The 17,746-nt window shown below is 31.6% G+C and overlaps 2 protein-coding genes across 2 annotated transcripts; one reads left to right on the top strand and one right to left on the bottom strand.

Annotated features, from left to right (window-relative positions):
• The first annotated feature begins 666 nt into the window (after positions 1-666).
• LOC145324473 (uncharacterized) lies at positions 667-7,660 on the top strand. Its single transcript, XM_080167059.1, has 5 exons — positions 667-742; positions 1,371-1,422; positions 2,287-2,402; positions 6,883-6,940; positions 7,518-7,660. Exons 1-5 carry the CDS (start codon positions 737-739, stop codon positions 7,658-7,660), a joined length of 375 nt encoding a protein of 124 aa, XP_080023185.1. The 5' UTR covers positions 667-736.
• Positions 7,661-11,276: 3,616 nt separating this feature from the next.
• Positions 11,277-15,893, bottom strand: LOC145324227 (uncharacterized). Its single transcript, XM_080166850.1, has 6 exons — positions 15,756-15,893; positions 14,943-15,021; positions 14,293-14,379; positions 12,809-12,889; positions 12,368-12,424; positions 11,277-11,836 (listed from the first exon to the last, which is right to left on the bottom strand). Exons 1-6 carry the CDS (start codon positions 15,770-15,772, stop codon positions 11,714-11,716), a joined length of 444 nt encoding a protein of 147 aa, XP_080022976.1. The 5' UTR covers positions 15,773-15,893; the 3' UTR covers positions 11,277-11,713.
• Between the last annotated feature and the right edge of the window lie 1,853 nt (positions 15,894-17,746).

Raw genomic sequence — 17,746 nt, 5'->3', positions numbered from 1 at the left:
CTTCACTGTAGTCATTGTTGCCATTCTTGTGAAAATTGTTTGAAGAAAACTGTCTACAATTAATTTCAGAATACAAAAAGAAGACACCTTTGATTAGCAGAACGAAAAAATCTTTGGTGAATCAGAAAATCTTCGAAATTAAAATTTAGAGTGCTATGCCTAAAATAAGTTCAAAATGGCTGTGAGTATCAAAGGAGGGGGAATCTCCAAAAGTCCAAACAGTAAGGAAGGTTAATTTCAAAGATCATAAAAGCATAGAAAACATAAAAAAGGACAGTATTAAAAGTCAGTTTTATTGGATAATGTCGTGCTTTACCTTGCAGAGTATTTGTTCTATACCTAACTTGCGGGTCCTATAACTGCAGTGTTTTAAACCTAACTAAACACTTTCTACAGTAAAAAAAAACCAAAAAACTAACCCTCCTCTTTTTTTTATTTTCAATTTATTTTAAAGGCATTCTGAGGGAAACCGCTGTGTAATTTATATGGTATAAAACAAATGCTACATGAAAAATGTTAATATATGCTTCAAATCATGAATTTGCCAAAAGATACAACAGTGAGCTGTTTATTATTACACATAAAAAATGTTTTGTACAATTGCTGCACTTCTCATAGATTAGCCTTGTTTGTATGACACTTTTTTTTGAAAATTAACCAAAATGTGCAGTTATCACGATGTCCCCATTGTTACAGACAATTTACAAATCTTAGACACCATATTAATCAACAACACATGCAGGTATTGTCAATAAAACTAAGTTTTTGAAAGTAACAGGAAGTGTGTCTGTTTGCATAAGAGACTGTTTTTGTGTTTGTACTAAAAGATCTCGCTAAAAGCTGAACCGCCTTGGCTGTCTTTTGAAGTAAAGCTTTTTAGGTCTGAGGAAGGTGCTAGACTTTTTGAGGAGGATACCTCCAACATCCCAAGAGAATGTCTTTTTTAAATATCATGTTTTATGCTATTTTGAGTTAGGTTAAGTTGCGTTAGGTAAGGTTTAGAGAGCCACCAGCAAGGGATAGATACAATAAGTTTGTATTCATGAAATATTCAGGGATCTTAAGGGATAAGACAATGAAACATAAATCGATGTACACCTGTAATAGTGTAACACAAAATCATCCCTTCTGTAGATTAATAGTGGAAAGCTTATACACATAAGATTTGTAAAATCAATCCTGGGCAAGTACAAGAATAAGAAAATGAGTTCAAAACAACTTGTTATTTCAGACCATTGATGTCAAAAAGGCAGGGAACATTCCAGGCATTTCAGGGTAGAATTTAATGTTTTATGTCTATGTACTTTTCCATACAATACAAAATTTACTAAATACCAAAAAACATTAGAATTAGAATTTATATTTTCCAGGTTAAAAATTTCAAATGTGACGATTGTGGCTACAGCTGCTACTTAAAAACAGGTAACTTTCAGAGAAAACGACATACATAAAAGCAAAGCTCTGAAATGGGAGGACAAACGAACATTACCACTTGAAGAGTGTCAGAACTGTCTATACGAAATTGTAAGCAAATTTGTTGCAAAACTGATTAAATACATGTTTCTGTTTAAGGACATACTGACGTTTTTAGGACTTGATTATAGAGATGCTTCGCTTATAACACTTTACCTTGTTATATTAGGAATCAGCATTAAAAAAAATTAGATCAATCAGATAATTTTATCTGATAAATTTGCTGTTAAAAATTAACATGTTTAAAATGAACGTACGGATATTCTGGTGACGATTATAGAATTGCTACGCTTTCTAAATCGTACCTAACTACTACAGGAATCACCATGCAAAGTTTGCAATTGATGATAGGACAATTCTAAAATACATAAATTAACGAAAAAAGCAATCCGTTCCAGAAGTACGGACGGTCGGACGGACGGACCGACCCTAATTATAAAAAAGCTTCGCTTTTAAAAAATAGGATGTTTATTACACTAGTCCCCAAAGATTTATTATAACGTTTTCTTATTTGTTGGCACAATAACTTTGGGGACTTTGCGTTGAGTGATCAAACGTTTCAACTACTAATTCCAATCTACAGAAGATAGATTTTTGTGTATAATCACTGGGTATGTACATCTACTTTCTAAATCAGCCAATTGAGAAACAGTGGAAGAACTTATTTTTTCCAACGTATTACAATTTTTCAACCAGCATTATTAGCTTTCAAAGCTCAACTAAAGTATTTAAGGCACAAGAAAGTTAAACTTTGTGGGATAACATATATACAAATAAATATATGATTTCTTTTTCAATTTTGATTTTTTTTAGATTTGGAACGACATGTCAGCAATGTGCATGACAAGCATAGATCTCCATGTCTTATATGCGGCAAGAAATACAGTGATCTCAGACAACATGTTAGGATAGTTCATGAAGGAGCTAAGGTATTTTATTTGTTTACAGTGATCTCAGACAACATGTTAGGATAGTTCATGAAGGAGCTAAGGTATTTTATTTGTTTACAGTGATCTCAGACAACATGTTAGGATAGTTCATGAAGGAGCTAAGGTGATTCGATTTGTTCATTTTTTCATTTCCTATCAGGGGTAGCTATTTTAACAATCAATTCTACAAAAAATCACGAAAGGTAAAAATGGTTCCTACTGCTGCTAAATCATGACGAAGCCCAATCTGTACTACTTTTGGTTCCTGTGACGCCATAAAAATGAGGGATTCTCCATCTTATTTTTAGGGATTTTCTTTCCCACTTCTCCTCTCATCTCCCTCATTTTTATGACGCCACAGGAATCAATATTACAAATTGGGCTTTGTCCTTACGCGACATAAACGGTAAAAGTATATGTAATACCATGACAAAACAGCAGGCGCAACTTATTACAATACGCAGTTAGGTTATTCAGAGATGCAAGCACCTGCACCACAAGAAAGACCCATTAAAAATCCAGTTTGTCCTATAATGATTATTCGTCTGTCGTTTTGTCTGGCTACGTAAAAATAGCTACATTTTAGCTTTCTAACTATTTTTTACCTGAACAAGCGAAGCGCTGAAACGGTAGGAATAACAAACATTTATACTTGTAGTGTGTCAGAACTGAAAAATAAGAACATAAATTTATAAATGTCGAATTAAAATTTTAATTAAATTTGTTGAAAAACTGCTTAAATACAGGATAATGTTCAAGGGCATACTTACGTTTTTAGGACTTGATTATAAGGATCATCATCATCATTGCCTTTTAGTTCTCGGCAGAACGTAGGCCATGCACAATGGTTCTCCAATCTTCCTTATTTTGGGCACGTTTTGAGGCATTGCTGAAAGATGGAATTTTCTTTTCTTTCAGTTCACTTAAGAGTTCCCTCTTCCAGGTTGTTTTAGGTCTACCTGGTTTCCTCTTTCCTACATGGGGGTTCCAAGTCAAGGCTTGATTGGTTATATCATCATGCCCTTTCCTTAGAGTGTGCCCCAGCCATCTCCATTTTCTCTGTTTTATTGTCAGTTTAATGTCTGACATATCACTGCGCTCTAGAAGCTCAGCATTTGTGATCTTATTTGGCCAAAAGATCTTGTGGATTCTCCTTAGACATTTATTGACATATGTCTGTAGCTTGGAGACCACTCACTGCGAATTTTAAAAGAAAAAAAGTTGACCCTCAAAATTTCACCTTAAAGTGACACTTTTCTAATAGTTTATAGTCCACTAACTCATAAGCAGTAAGAATTCAAATCCATTAAGTCCCTTCTAACGAGATATTGGCAACTTTTTGCACACATTTTTGCAAACGGCAATTATTTCCTTTATTTGAAGTTTTAGATAATAACATTTTCATAAAAGTTTTCAGTAATAATCATTTAAGATCCATTGTTGAGAAAAAATAACTGAAAAAATGTGTTTCCATGCAAAATAAGCTTAAAATCTAATGATTTTAAATATTTGCGATTTAATGGTAAAAAAGAATATTTTTTTCTTTTTGATAGCCTGAATATGTTTAATTTTGTTTTTTATATAATCTATTCTTTGAATAGACATGCATATTCTTGCAGATTTTAAAAAAAATTTTAAAAATCAAAAATCGAAATTAATCAAAATTTATCTATAGCCTTTGAAAAATACTTTTGATATTTTTAACCTATATAATCAATAAAATCAATAAAAAATAAAAAAGTTTTATAAAACAAACTTTTGGAAAAGGTTTAAGATAACTTCATAAAATTAGCATTTAAGTAGGATATTTTTCTTGTCTATTTTAAAAATGCAAATTAAACATAGTTAACGAATATTTAATTAGCAAGAATAGTAATAGAATATTTCAATAACTACTTAAACCTTTTTGTGGCTATGTTATTTATTTAAACAGAAAATCTATTTTGTCAGAATTATAAAAATAATGAAATATTTTCAAACAAGCTTGCAAAATAAACGTAATTTTATCAAACTTCCTCACAGTTTTTAGAAGATATTGTTGTAAAATATTAATTATTAAAATAAAATCTTTAATTTACAATGTTTAAAACACCTAAAAGTAAATTCTAAGCAAAATTAGATTTATTCTCTAGATTTAGAGTAGCTGCGCTACTTAAAAAAACATCTAGTATTGAAACCTACAGCTGATCAAAAATCAATAGTCTTAAATTGGTGGTTTACAGATATCTAAACATATATATACACCTTACAGATTTATTTTTAAGATGGAATGTAAAGTATATTATACGAGATGTCATTTAGTCAAATTTTAAACAAAATAATTTTCATTAATTCATTAACAAAAAATAATGTTATAAATTTAAACTCACAAAGAGACTATTGTGTATTTTATTATCATGTTCTTTCTGCAATCTGATTCAAAACAAATTTTTTCTCTCATTCAAGTCAGGGATGAGTTTAGTACCAAAAAAAATAAAACAAGTTGAAATACTTTTAATTTAATTTGATATTATTGTATAATATTTTCTTTTATATATAATTAAAGAAATATATTTATAAAATATTTACCTGTCATAAAGACGACATATAAAAACAACATCCTTATAAGGAAATTAAAATCTATTTTCAAAATTTTCAAATTCATTTTATGCTTAAGAAGGGACGAGAAGGAATTGAAATTCAACATTAACTTGTTATTTTGCTTGTATATTTATCATATTTGTTTACAGTTTATTGGTAAAGTTTGGTAATACTTTATTTCGAGTCTATCATGCAGTGCACTGCTGTGTTTAGGAACCAAGTTTCAGCCCCATACAGCAAAACAGAGAGAACATTTGACTTGAACAGTCTTAACTTGGTCTTTATGGAGATGTTGTTGGAATTCCAAATTTTGTTCAGGCTGGCAAAGGCTGTCCTAGATTTGTTAATTCTAGCTTTAACATCTGTTAAAGTGCCTCCAGCTTCATCAATTTTACTTCCAAGATACTCAAAGCAATCTACATCCTCAAGAATTTGGTCTCCAATAGTAATTGGTTCTTGGGAATTTGCATTTAATCTGAGTATTTTGGTTTTAGGAACATTTATTTTTAGTCCAATTTTCTTGGAGGTTTCAGCTATCCTGTTAGTTCTTCTTTGCATTTGACTTCTATTGCTTGTTAACAAAGCGATATCATCAGCAAAGTCCAGATCTCCTAAATATTTGGGATTGCCAAATAGCTCCCAGCGAATGCCATCATTACTTTCACAGTTCTTCATGATCCAGTCAATGGCAAGGAGGAAAAGGAAGGGAGACAGAAGATTATAAGGATGCTTATAACATTGCACTTTGTTGTCCTAGGAATCAATATTCCAAAAATCAAAACAATCGGATAATTTTATCACCATAGAATAAGGAGGAATAGAAGTTAAAACTCCAAATATTTCTGGGAAATTTGAAAGAATCTTTGACTTGCACAATAAAGACAATAATGGTAAAGTACAAATCACACTGACTAGTTGGACAAAATTAAAAAACGTTTAATTTGTTCAAAATCTAATAGATACTGTTAAATATTTGTTTTAAGCCTTTAAATTTAGTTTTATACTGTGTTTTGCAAGATTTGTCTTTCAATAAATTGCTCTCATATACAGAGGATAGTGGGTACTCTTCAACCATTTAAAATATTGGTGTCATACTAAGAAATCCACCACTATAACACACCTCATGTGGTGGTGATTCCAGCATTAGATGCTTGGTCGTTTTAGACAAAAAAGAAAAGTTACTTTTAATGTACACTTTGTTTTGATAAGTATGATTGACCACGTTTATAATTTTTAAGGGTCAGCCAAATGGGTACAACCTCTCCCACCCCTTCCCTACCTCAAGTTCATGTATGGAAGTAGTTGCTAGTATGTATAGTCAGCTGTTTGAAAACAGCATAGGAGCGAAACCTATCATATAAATGCCAACTTGTCCAACTAGTCAGTGTGATTTGTACAATAATTTTGGTACATTTTTAAAAAGTAGGTTGCTTACTTAATTAACATTTTTTAGGGTTTGCACATAAAATTCGATTTTAATCCATTGTGAATAGGGTAAAGAAAGCTGGACACTCGGCTACATGGCTTTTAGTAAATTATTGCAAAAGGAATTTATTTTGAATATTTTTTCAGAATAATTACTTAAATCGTGTGATTTACTAACAGCCTTATAGCCATTTTAGTCTTTCAAATGTTCCAATTTTAATTCAGACTAGCCAGGCAGAATCTTCTACCTGGATTCTTTTCTATACTTTATCTTCTTTGTTTATCACATACAAATTTGTTAAAAAAGTTAAAAATCAACATGTTTAAAATGAACATACGGACATTCTGGTAACGATTATAGAGTTGCTACGCTTTCTTAATCGTACCCAACTACTACATGAATCACAATGCAAAGTTTGAAAACGGTAGGACAATTCTAACATGCCTAAATTAACGAAAAAATTATTTGTTTTAGGCAGAATGTCCACATTGTCAGGGAAAATACTCAAATCTCAGCCAACATATACACAAAGGCATAATATCAAAACATAATATAAGTAAGAAAATTCTGTTTAATTTCAGTTAATAAGGTTGACCTAAAAATAAAAAAAAAACAATTAAACTTTCTGGTGCAAAATTGACCATCTTCCTAAAAGAATTTACAAAATTATTTGAGTTTTACAAAGCGTTTGATAGATTGTTTTTTTTTGCTGAATATACTAGGCTTCAGTGTTATAAAATGATTTATTTCAATTTGTTATAGACTAAAATTGCCAAATAAGAATAGATAAAAAATAACTTAAGGATAGCTTTTTGTCTGTCTGTATATATATCAAAATCTAGTTTACAATTTTTTAAAGAAGTTTTACATTGGTCCACTGAAGGTTTTAGACTGTCTTTAAAGGGGAGGGACAAAACAAAAAACTTTGCATTGTGAGGGGGGGGAGAACCTCCTACTCTCAGGGGCGAGGACACTCCTATTCATAAAAATCAGTGACTTATGATAACATAAGGCATTGCAATGCGGCTGCCAAGTTCTTTCTAAAATATATTTCTAAAAGTTAAATTAAAATTTTTTATGGTTGTTTTGATATTGTTAACCCTATATAGTTCATTTGAAGACAAGAAATGTGATGTGTGAAAAGTGTGGTCAAACTTTTTATCATAATTCTAATCTTAGGCATAATATTTCATCAATTAACATTCGTAATGAAGATGAAAACATCCAAAAACGCGAATCTCCTAAATGGTAGGACAAACGAACATTAACACTTGTAGATTATCAGAACTGAAAAAGCCGAGTAAAAAATTTGTTATAAAACTGCTTAAATGCAGGTTACTGATTTCGGACATACTTACATTTTTCTTATAGAGGTGCTTCGCTTATAATGTTGTACCTTGTTGAATTGGGAACCAGTATTCCAAAAATCTATGAATAGGATAATTATATCAATAATTTAAAAATTATTATTAAAAGGGTTTGAAAGTAACATTTTTTAATGGACGTACGAACTTTTTGGTAATTATTATAGAGTTGCTACTCTACTGTTATAATAACTGTTATAAGAATTAACATGCAAAGTTTGAAATCGATAAGACAATTCTAATATGTCTATATTAACTGTCCCAGACGACGGACGGACCGACCAAAATTATTGAAAAGCTTCGCCATTAAAAGGACTAATATGTCCTTAAATCGTGTAACACTTTTATGGATGTTGTCGTCCTGGTAAAAAACAAAAAAAACATTAATGAAATATCATTTTTTTTAAATGTAGGAAACACATAGAAACCACACACACCCAGCACAAAGCTATACAAACCATAAACAACAATTATATAGGTAAATTTTGTAGTCAAAGATTTCACATGGTCATTGAGATTGGATGTGAGAATCCTTTGGTTATTCTTTTTCTCCAAGCATAGGCGTCCAAGGGGGGGGGGTAATGGGGCGATTACCCCCGCCAAACGATTTTGAGGGGTGCCGTAGGCACCCCCAAAATTTTTTTCATTTTACCCCCCTCCCCCATTTAAAATTTACCCCTACCCTGGGGTAAATACCCCCCAAAATAATTTTGGGGGGGTAAATACCCCCCCCAAAATAAAAAATCTCTAATAAAAAAAATTTTACCCCCCCAAAAACGAATTACCCCCCCCCCCCCCTAAAAAATGTTTACCCCCCCCCCCCCAAAATAAAAAGCTTGGACGCCCCTGTCTTCAGTTCAGTAATATTCTAGTTACATTTCAAATGAACCAATAAATAAGAATTATATAGGTAAATTTTTATTATCATAATTATCTAACTGGGTTTCTAAAGATTGGATGTAAGAATCGATATATTATTTCTTGGATGCCGGATCAGACTTTCATGTACTCCAATAAAGTAGTACTTGCAGCTGATTTAAGTAACGATACATCCAATGCCCCCTCTTTATTCCATCCCTTCTCCTCGTACTGACCAATAAATGAGGTCTTTATTAGAAATTTGGGATCTTGGAAAGAAAACAAAGTCATTCCTTAATTAGGATAGAAGTCACCTTTCTAGGAAGGACATAAATAGCTTCCCTTATGTGAGAATTTGTTAGATGAAGGGCATAACTTGTCTCCCTTAACAAAGATTTTGCAAGATGGAGGACATAAGTAGCCTCCCTTCACCACACAAAACCTAGCTTTTTGGTCCTTCACATAGCAAACTCTTGCAAAACATAGCAAATTCTTGCAAAACATAGCATTTCTGTCGTTCACATAGCAAATTCTTGCAAAAAAAGCATTTCTGTCCTTCACATAGCAAATTCTTGCAAAGCATAGCAAATTCTTGCAAAACATAGCAAATTCTTGCAAAACATAGCAAATTCTTGCAAAACATAGCAAATTCTTGCAAAACATAGCAAATTCTTGCAAAACATAGCAAATTCTTGCAAAACATAGCAAATTCTTGCAAAACATAGCAAATTCTTGCAAAACATAGCAAATTCTTGCAAAACATAGAATTTGCTATGTTTTGCAAGAATTTGCTATGTGAAGGACAGAAATGCTATGTTTTGTGAGGTTTTGCTATGTGAAGGACAGAAAAGCTAAGTTTTGCAAGATGAAGGACATAAGCAGCCTTCCTAATGTAAGAATTTGTCAGACAAAGGACATAAGTCACCTCCCTTAAGTTAGATTTTGTTAGATGAAGGACATAAGTATCCTTCATTAGACCAATTTCCAGTGACTTCTGTCCTAATTAGGAACGACTATGTTTTCTTTCCATGATCTGAAATTTGAATTGACGACAAATTTTCCGAACAATATATCCACGTATATACTATATCCTTTGGCCAATGAAAACAATGGCAGATGCTCCATATTGAATTGACCAATACTAAGTATTACAGAACTTCCATATGGCGGTAATGTTGCGTGATTTTATACTGACAAATTGCAAACTATTTCAGGTGAATTTGACCGGCAGGATCCGTACTGCCAGGGATACCAGCCAAACTATTGGAATCATTATGAACAATACAACCATACACACACACACCATCACTGGTATTATAGTCAGAATAATTATTACGGTGCTTGGTGGTATTAATTAGTATCATTATGGAATTTTTTACCCAGTGAATTTAAACTTGAAAAAAACGTTCATGTAAAAAAGGTAACTATATATTTTAGATGAATAAATGAATGCTTAATTTCTAAATAAAAAAAATGAAAGTGTCATTACAGTCATAAAAAAGTATTATGATATTTAGCTTTTTGATATATATGAATGTTTCCTTATAAATAAATTTGTCATAAAATTTGCATGTTAATAACTAATGTTTTAATAAACCAATAAACCTTTGAATGTTTGTTTTTTCTTGTATTAATGCTATAACTAAGAGCTTTACAGTCATAACCAATCTTTAAATTTACATGCAGCAAATAGTCTTTATATATTCATTTTCCGCTAAACAATAAATAATCTGCAAACTGCCACACCGTTTTTGGTTAGCATTTGATGTAAATAAATAAATACATGATCACATTGCAAATGGCATGCATGAGACAGTGGGTCAAGTACTTGTACTTGAGCGTGGAGCTTGAGCTGGGCTTGGTGGCTGGAATACAACAAAGGTCCAAACACCAAGAAACTATATCACACACACATTGAAGATAAACACACACACATTGAAGATAAAGCTATAGTTTTTTTTTATAGAAGCCTCTTGGATTTCTATATAGATCTTAAATCACCTATAGCCGCAGTTGTTTTTTATTTTAATACCTGGCGAATCAGACCGCTGTCAATACTGTTTTAACCACCATAATAGCCGTTGTCGAGACATTTTAATAAACAAAAATAGTTTTTATTATTTAATTTATATTGAAGTAAAGAAGCGTACAACAGTATAATTTCTATCACAAAATCACTGGTATAATATATGTTAAATAATCAGAAAGTTGTAAATACTGACATTTCAATAAAATAATCTTTCAATGAAAAGAATTCATAGAATAAAATTGATTTAAAACAATACAAAAAGCAGAAAATAATTTACAGTAGGTTGATCAAGAAAAACATATCTAATCCATTTTTAATAGTAAAACTAAAAAGTTAAAATTATAATACATTATATAATCATTAAATTTAAGTTGATTATGTAGATGGCACAGGACAATAAAAGCCAAACAAAAACTTGATTAAATTGACAAGCTGCCTAAATTTAAAATGGAATGTTATTCAAAAATAGACATTGAAACTTTGAAAGAAGCTCTTATAGTGCCTATAAAAGAAGGGGATAAAATTTAATACTTTTACCTGAAAATCCCGAATAACTACTTTGGTCAAAACTTTTAAAATTAATACCCTTATATTAAAGGCACAATAAAGAGCTTCACTTTTAAAGGAGAGACAAAGTGATTTGATTCATTGTAAAGGTATTGCTATTTGCTTTGATTAGAAATCACAATCAAATCTTTGAATAAAGAATCTTTTAAGTAATGCGAACTATTTCAGTAAAAGAAAAACTTTTTAAATAACTTGAAATGGAATTTATCTTTTGTTTATAACAATTACTGGAAAAACACATTTTATAAAATAATATTTTTTCTGGCAATACAATACAATTAAAGGCAAAGTATTTTCTCATTTACGATATTACCTCATGGTCTAAAGGGATAAGACAATGGCCTATAAATTAATGTACATCCCAAATGATGATCCACAAAATTACCCCTTGTGTAAATGGAAATTAATGGTTGAAACATTTGAAAACTCAACTTAATGAATAAACCAATCAAAATTCAATGAAAGTCCCCAACAGTCTTTAAGAATATCAAGAATTGTCATCTTGATTTTGAGGTTCGTGTTCCTTTTTCTCATGTTTCCTCAGTTTTGCCGGGGATTGAAAAGTCTGCCCACATTGTTCGCACATTTCTGACAGCGTTTTTCGGTGCACCTTAACAATTTTTTTGATTGTTTACTTCTAAATCGAAATTTTATAAATAATAGATAAAATTTCTCTTACTAACTATAACAGATATACCTTGAAAAATATTTTACACATTCAATGAGATATATGAGCTTTTCTAATGATTTTTCTGAACTAAAAGACGACTTTCATTGTTACTTTTAGTTAGTGAATGGGCTTTAATTGTTACATTCATTGATATTAAAAAAATGATAATTTGTATTTTTATCAGCAAAGCCACTCTACGATTAACTTTGTAACTTTGTCCATCCATCTGTCTGTTAGTCTGCAACATTATAAGTAAATGTAATTTCCTTGTCTACTTGTGACTTATAAACTAAGGTTTTGCCATTTTCAATCATTCTTAAATCTTCTATTATTATTCTTTCTTTTGTGACCACTGTACATTTTTAATTCATTTTACTCGTTTATCAGTCTATTTTTTGTGCTTTCCTACAGTACTTATGGATTTGTTCTCCTTGTTTTAATTTAAATATTCAAATCTTATCAAAACATTACCTTAGCAATATGCTGGCTAAGATTTGTGTAGCCCTTGTTACATTCTGGACAGATCAACTAAAACATTCAGATTGGTAAGAGGGTTGCCAATAAATCAGTAAAGATAGAAGTAAATTATATACAATTTCTCTAGAGCATGCCACAATTAAACAGGCGAATGCAGGGACGGCCAATGGGGGGGGGGGTAAATGGTTGAATAACCCCCCCCCCCCCCAAATAAAAAAAGCTTGGACATAATTTTACCGTCCCAATGATATAAAGGTTACCCTCCCCCCCCCTCCACCCCCCAAATGAATGACTCCCCCATAATTTTGTCCCCCCCCCCCAAAAATGAAAAAGCTTGAACGCCCTTGGGCGAATGTTATTTATCGTAAAAATATTTAAGATTCATGCTTTTAAAAACGTAGCCATCTATGTATGTTTGTATACTTTTTAACATACCTTTCTAGCTTCATGAACAAGCCTAACATGTTGTCTGAGATCACTGTACTGTTTACCACATATCTGGCACGGAGTTCGGTGCTGTAATAATAATATAATTAATAACAATCTCACAGGATTAAAAACAGATCTGTATTATAAATGTATATATAGACAACTACCTCCCTTTCTTTTTCAATGACCTTTTTCGTCTGCTCTAAATTATTTTCTGCTACTTGGCTGTGTTAATATAAGCGACACCGTTGGTTTATTTTGAATGACCCAATAGAAAGGTTGCACAAGATTGCTGCGATGGGGAGATACAGCAATTTAACCATTTCTCCCTCTAGTGTTTTACTCTAATGCATTAAATTATAAATAGTTTAGAAATGGCTAGTTAACAAGATAGTATTTTCTCTATGATAGATAGATGTACCGATGTGTGGAATAGGTTTACCTATTTACGAAATACAATAACCATGTGTTTGTCTTCAAAGTGCCTAGCAAGCTCAGAAACTCCACGCTCTTCATTTTGGAATAAATTCAATTTAAGGTGGGGAATTCTCTTATTTTTGCCTAACCTTAGCAGTGCTTAAACTTGCGGGCCACTCAAAACATTGGAATCATACCTGTTATAAGATGAAACACAAACACATAATAAAACTACCCTCCTGAACCCAGTAAAAGTGCCTGACTGATTATGACGTAAGAAAAAAAATTAGCCAATGAGAGGCCACTATAAATTTTACCATTGGTCAATTACAGTGTATGCTGGCCTCTTATTGGCTAATTTTTTTTTCTTAATCCATAATCAGTCAGACACTTTTACCCTCCTGTATTTTCAATTTATTTCATAGTTAAGAAAGGGAGTTCCTTGCTCAATAAACACTTTCAGAGAAACCAGTACATAGAATATCTTTTCTCGTATTCATTCGAATCCGGTGGATAGGAACCGGTTCTCATCCATACGAAAAAACTATGTCTAGCACCGTATTATATCCAGCTTTCTACGAATATAAAAATGTAAAGTCATAAGATTTAAACCAGTTTTTTTAGCCAGTGTCTCCGGCACCTCGGGGAAAGCCGTTTATAATACGATGCGAGAAATAACTATTCTCGTATTCATTCGAATCCGGTGGATAGGAACCGGTTCTCATCCATACGAAAAAAATATGTGTAGCATCGTATTATATCCAGTTTTCTACGAATATAGAAATGTACAATCATAAGATTAAAACCAGTTTTTTAGCCGGTGCCTCCGGCACCACGGGGCTAAAAAAACTAGTTTTAATCTTATAATTGTACATTCTATATCCAAGGAAAGCCGTTTATAATACGATACGAGAAATAACTATTAATTTTAATTACATTACAATAAGATCAAAACCAGTTTTTTTTACCGTATCTTTGGCATCTCGTGGCTAAAAAACTGGTTTTATCCTATAAGTGTACATTTTATATCTGCGGAAAGCTGTTTATAATACGATGCGAGAAATAACTATTACCTTATCATGTACAGTCATAACATGGCGTTCCAGGTCTGTTTTCAGGTAACAAGAATAACCACAATCACCGCAAGCATAATTTTTCAACTGAAATAAATAATCTTGTTAGTTACTATAGTTACTCTATGGCATTGTTTCAGGAATAACCCTGTACCAGAACTTCCAAACTAACATATAAAGACACGTCTTAGTTTAGGTTATGTTTTATTAGTTTCTACCAGCTAATAATTTTTATTAATTACATTTGTAGAACCTCGATATATCAATAAGTCCGTCTTACCGTTGACCACTCTGAGAACTTGTCTATAGACAGCTTTCCGCGGATATTAAAATGAGAAATTATGAGATTTTAAAGTTTGTTTTCTCCGAAGGGCCGAAGGCCCAGCCTAACAAAACTGGGACTAATTGTATGATTTGTATTTTAATATTGTCTGTAATACAATGCTATACATGATTTTTCAGTATGGGTGAGAACCAGTTCTAATCCAGTGGATACTAATCGGTTTCGGAGCCATACTAGAAAATCCCTGACACGATGGTGCTATCTTGGTTATTGCTGCGCTTATTGTGTATATAATGTGTAAAAAAAATATCTTATTGTTGCTGCACTATTTATGGACAAAATTGTCCTCGCTTTATAAAAGGTTTACCCCTGAGTGTTGTTGGTTTATGTGATGTTTGAGGTTTGTAAAATCTCTCTCACAATGGGGACATCTTTGGGACTTCTTACTAGATAAAAAATAAACTATATTAGATCTTACTTTGCAGCTGGAAAGATAGAAAGACTGACATATTAATATAGAAGAATTTTTTTTTTAAACATAAGTAAGAAACAATTACAGATAAAAAGACAGAATGACTTAAAAAGATGGGGTATAGTCCTTTCCACGACATCCCTCCATAAGGGGCGATTCTTCGTATTTTTCACAGTAGCTCTGCTCCTATTTCTAGCCCCTGCGGGGGGCTCTAACCCTGCGGGGCCAATTACCTAACCCTGTGGGGCAATCACCTAACACAATATAACCTAACCTAACCTAAAATAACCTATAAAAAGCCATTTTAAAAATACGACGAATCGCCCCTTATGGAGGGATGTCGTGGAAAGGACTATACCCAAAAGATGTTTAGGGAGAAAGCCAGTGAAAAGTATACAAAAAGATACCATACAGTATTCAGAGACTTAGAATCAGAAGCATGCAGAAGAGGAATGTAACAAACCTCTCGGGTAAAATTAGGAGGGGTAGATAAAACACCCTATGGGCCTACACCCCCTAAAACAGCCATCGAAGGTGTTAAGTTCAAAAAGGGTTAAAACAACTAAGGTAAAGATAGACCCCACAGGGGTAATGTATATAAAGAAAAAAAAAAAATTTTAATTATTTTTAAAAAGGGTGGGTTTCTGTAAGAAAAAACACCATAAGATTAAGGAAAATGCCTTAAAAATTAATTAAATCTAAGCTTACCTTTTAGGCATAATCATAATGTTTTACATAAGTCAATAACATATTATTGTAAATCGGCATTATTGTTTTTTCAAACCTCAAATATTTTTTGTATGGAGGTTAATCAATAATAAATCACTAAAAATCATTTTTAATTCTGAATAAAATAAAGTGACATTTGAAAAAAATACATGATATTCAAAAATAATCTTTTTTTAAAAGGTTACTTTAAATTTAAAATTCCAAAATATTCAAACAAACTAAAAACAATATTTTATATTTTTGTAAACCATTGTATTATGTTTCTAATAACAAAGCCTTAAAAAGAAAAGAAAGAGAAGGTTATTTTCTCCTTAAAATCAGCTGTTTGTGTTTATGTTAAAAGATATCATGTTTTTGGTCATTTTATACAGTAAACAAATGTTTTGTACCATTAAACATTATTTATGAATTGCTCAAAACTTACATTTAGAAAAGGTTTCTAAAAATATAAATAAAAAGCTAAAAATAACATAATTTTAAAGGAAAATCTTTTAAAAATGCCTATAGACTATCTTTTCTACTGTTAGGAGACAAAACAACACTTTTTCATTTTTGAAAACACTACAAATCTACTCCCCATATGTTTATCATCACTTTTTAAAAAAAAATTACATCACTGAAATAGCCAAAAACCTGCCAAAAATGTAGTTAAAAATAGGGTACAAATAAAGCACGAACACTCTAAAAAGAAAATCTGCTTAGTAGAAAAGCATATAAAGGGAAAAAGAGTGAGGGGATTTTTGAAGAGGGGAGACAAAGAGAAATGAATATTGATTGTTAAAAGGGAAGGGAGATGTATGTTTTGGTCTGCTAAAAATGCTTTTCTCTGGGGAAGACGCATTTTTACAATATATGAAAGGGAGAGAAAAGTAGGGGGTGTGGGTGTTTTGAGATTTAAGCTAAACTTTTGCATTGCATATTTGATTTGAGAAAAAAATTTTATATTAAAATATGAATTTTTTACATATTTTCCATTATGGTGCGCATTACTTTTATACTTATACCATCAACATCTACTTGTTTGAAAAGAAAGAACAAAAACTGAAAAATAGTCTTGAACAGAGTTTACAAAGAAGCTTAAAACCTGCTGCTAAAAATCATTAGGATAATTTGTATCAAAATAAATTTATTATATTCTGATTTTTATGATCTTAAATTTGTTGACCAATTTGTAAGGCAAATAACAGTATTTATTCTCAAAAAAGTTTATGTGTAATGTACAAACTCTTGTTTCTAAAAAGACTCTAAAAGAGAGAAAGATATACATAGGGGGGAAAGAGAGAGAGGAAGAGAAAAATGTTTGTAGTATTGAGGGAGAGAGAAACAGAGAGAAAGAGTAAGAGAGAGAGAGAGATCCGAAAAAATGCAGATGGGAGTGAGAGAGGGAAACTATAATAAAACTACACACACATACATACACACACACTCACACACACACACACACACACAAATACACCGGGTGGATACGTTTTAGGTACACTAACAATTTTGGGAGTAAATCATTGAACATTTTTAAATAAATTAAAGAAATTAAGTTGTCAATGTCAAAAGAGATAATGCCTCTGGTAGCTTTTATGAAATTTTCTTTAATAAAAATAAATTTCTTACCTTCTCAAAACCTAACTAAATTTTAAAACATTCCAAATCTGAAATAGAATTTAAATCATTCCACAATTTGAGTTGATTCAATGGCTTCGCCGCTCCCCTACACTGTAAAGGGACATCTTCCAATTAGAAGATAAAATTGTTTTATGTGGCTTTTCTTTTTATGTGCAAAAAACCTACACAATAAAAGTATATTACTGATGGCTTCAAGATATTAATTAATCACTAAACCTCCTTCGTTATTATTTTTAGTATGCGAGCGGCTGAGTCCATAGTCTTAAAGATCATATACTGCAAGAAAATAAATTTACTAATAATGTTTTATTAATATATCCACTAAACCTACTTTTGAAAAGAAAGTAGAG

The sequence above is a fragment of the Acartia tonsa genome, chromosome 7 (assembly GCF_053477335.1).
Source record: "Acartia tonsa isolate MP-2025a chromosome 7, ASM5347733v1, whole genome shotgun sequence".
NCBI lineage: Eukaryota > Metazoa > Arthropoda > Copepoda > Calanoida > Acartiidae > Acartia > Acartia tonsa.
Note: the sequence above shows the minus strand (reverse complement) of the source record. Positions and strands in the feature narration are given on the sequence as shown.

Coding starts and splice junctions, on each gene's coding strand:
- LOC145324473 (XM_080167059.1), top strand. Junction 2,403..6,882: donor TAGTTCATGAAGGAGCTAAG/GTATTTTATTTG, acceptor TATTTGTTTTAG/GCAGAATGTCCACATTGTCA. Junction 6,941..7,517: donor CAGCCAACATATACACAAAG/GCATAATATCAA, acceptor AACCCTATATAG/TTCATTTGAAGACAAGAAAT.
- LOC145324227 (XM_080166850.1), bottom strand. Junction 14,380..14,942: donor TAAACCAACAACACTCAGGG/GTAAACCTTTTA, acceptor TATTTATTTCAG/TTGAAAAATTATGCTTGCGG. Junction 11,837..12,367: donor TTAGCCAGCATATTGCTAAG/GTAATGTTTTGA, acceptor AAAATTGTTAAG/GTGCACCGAAAAACGCTGTC.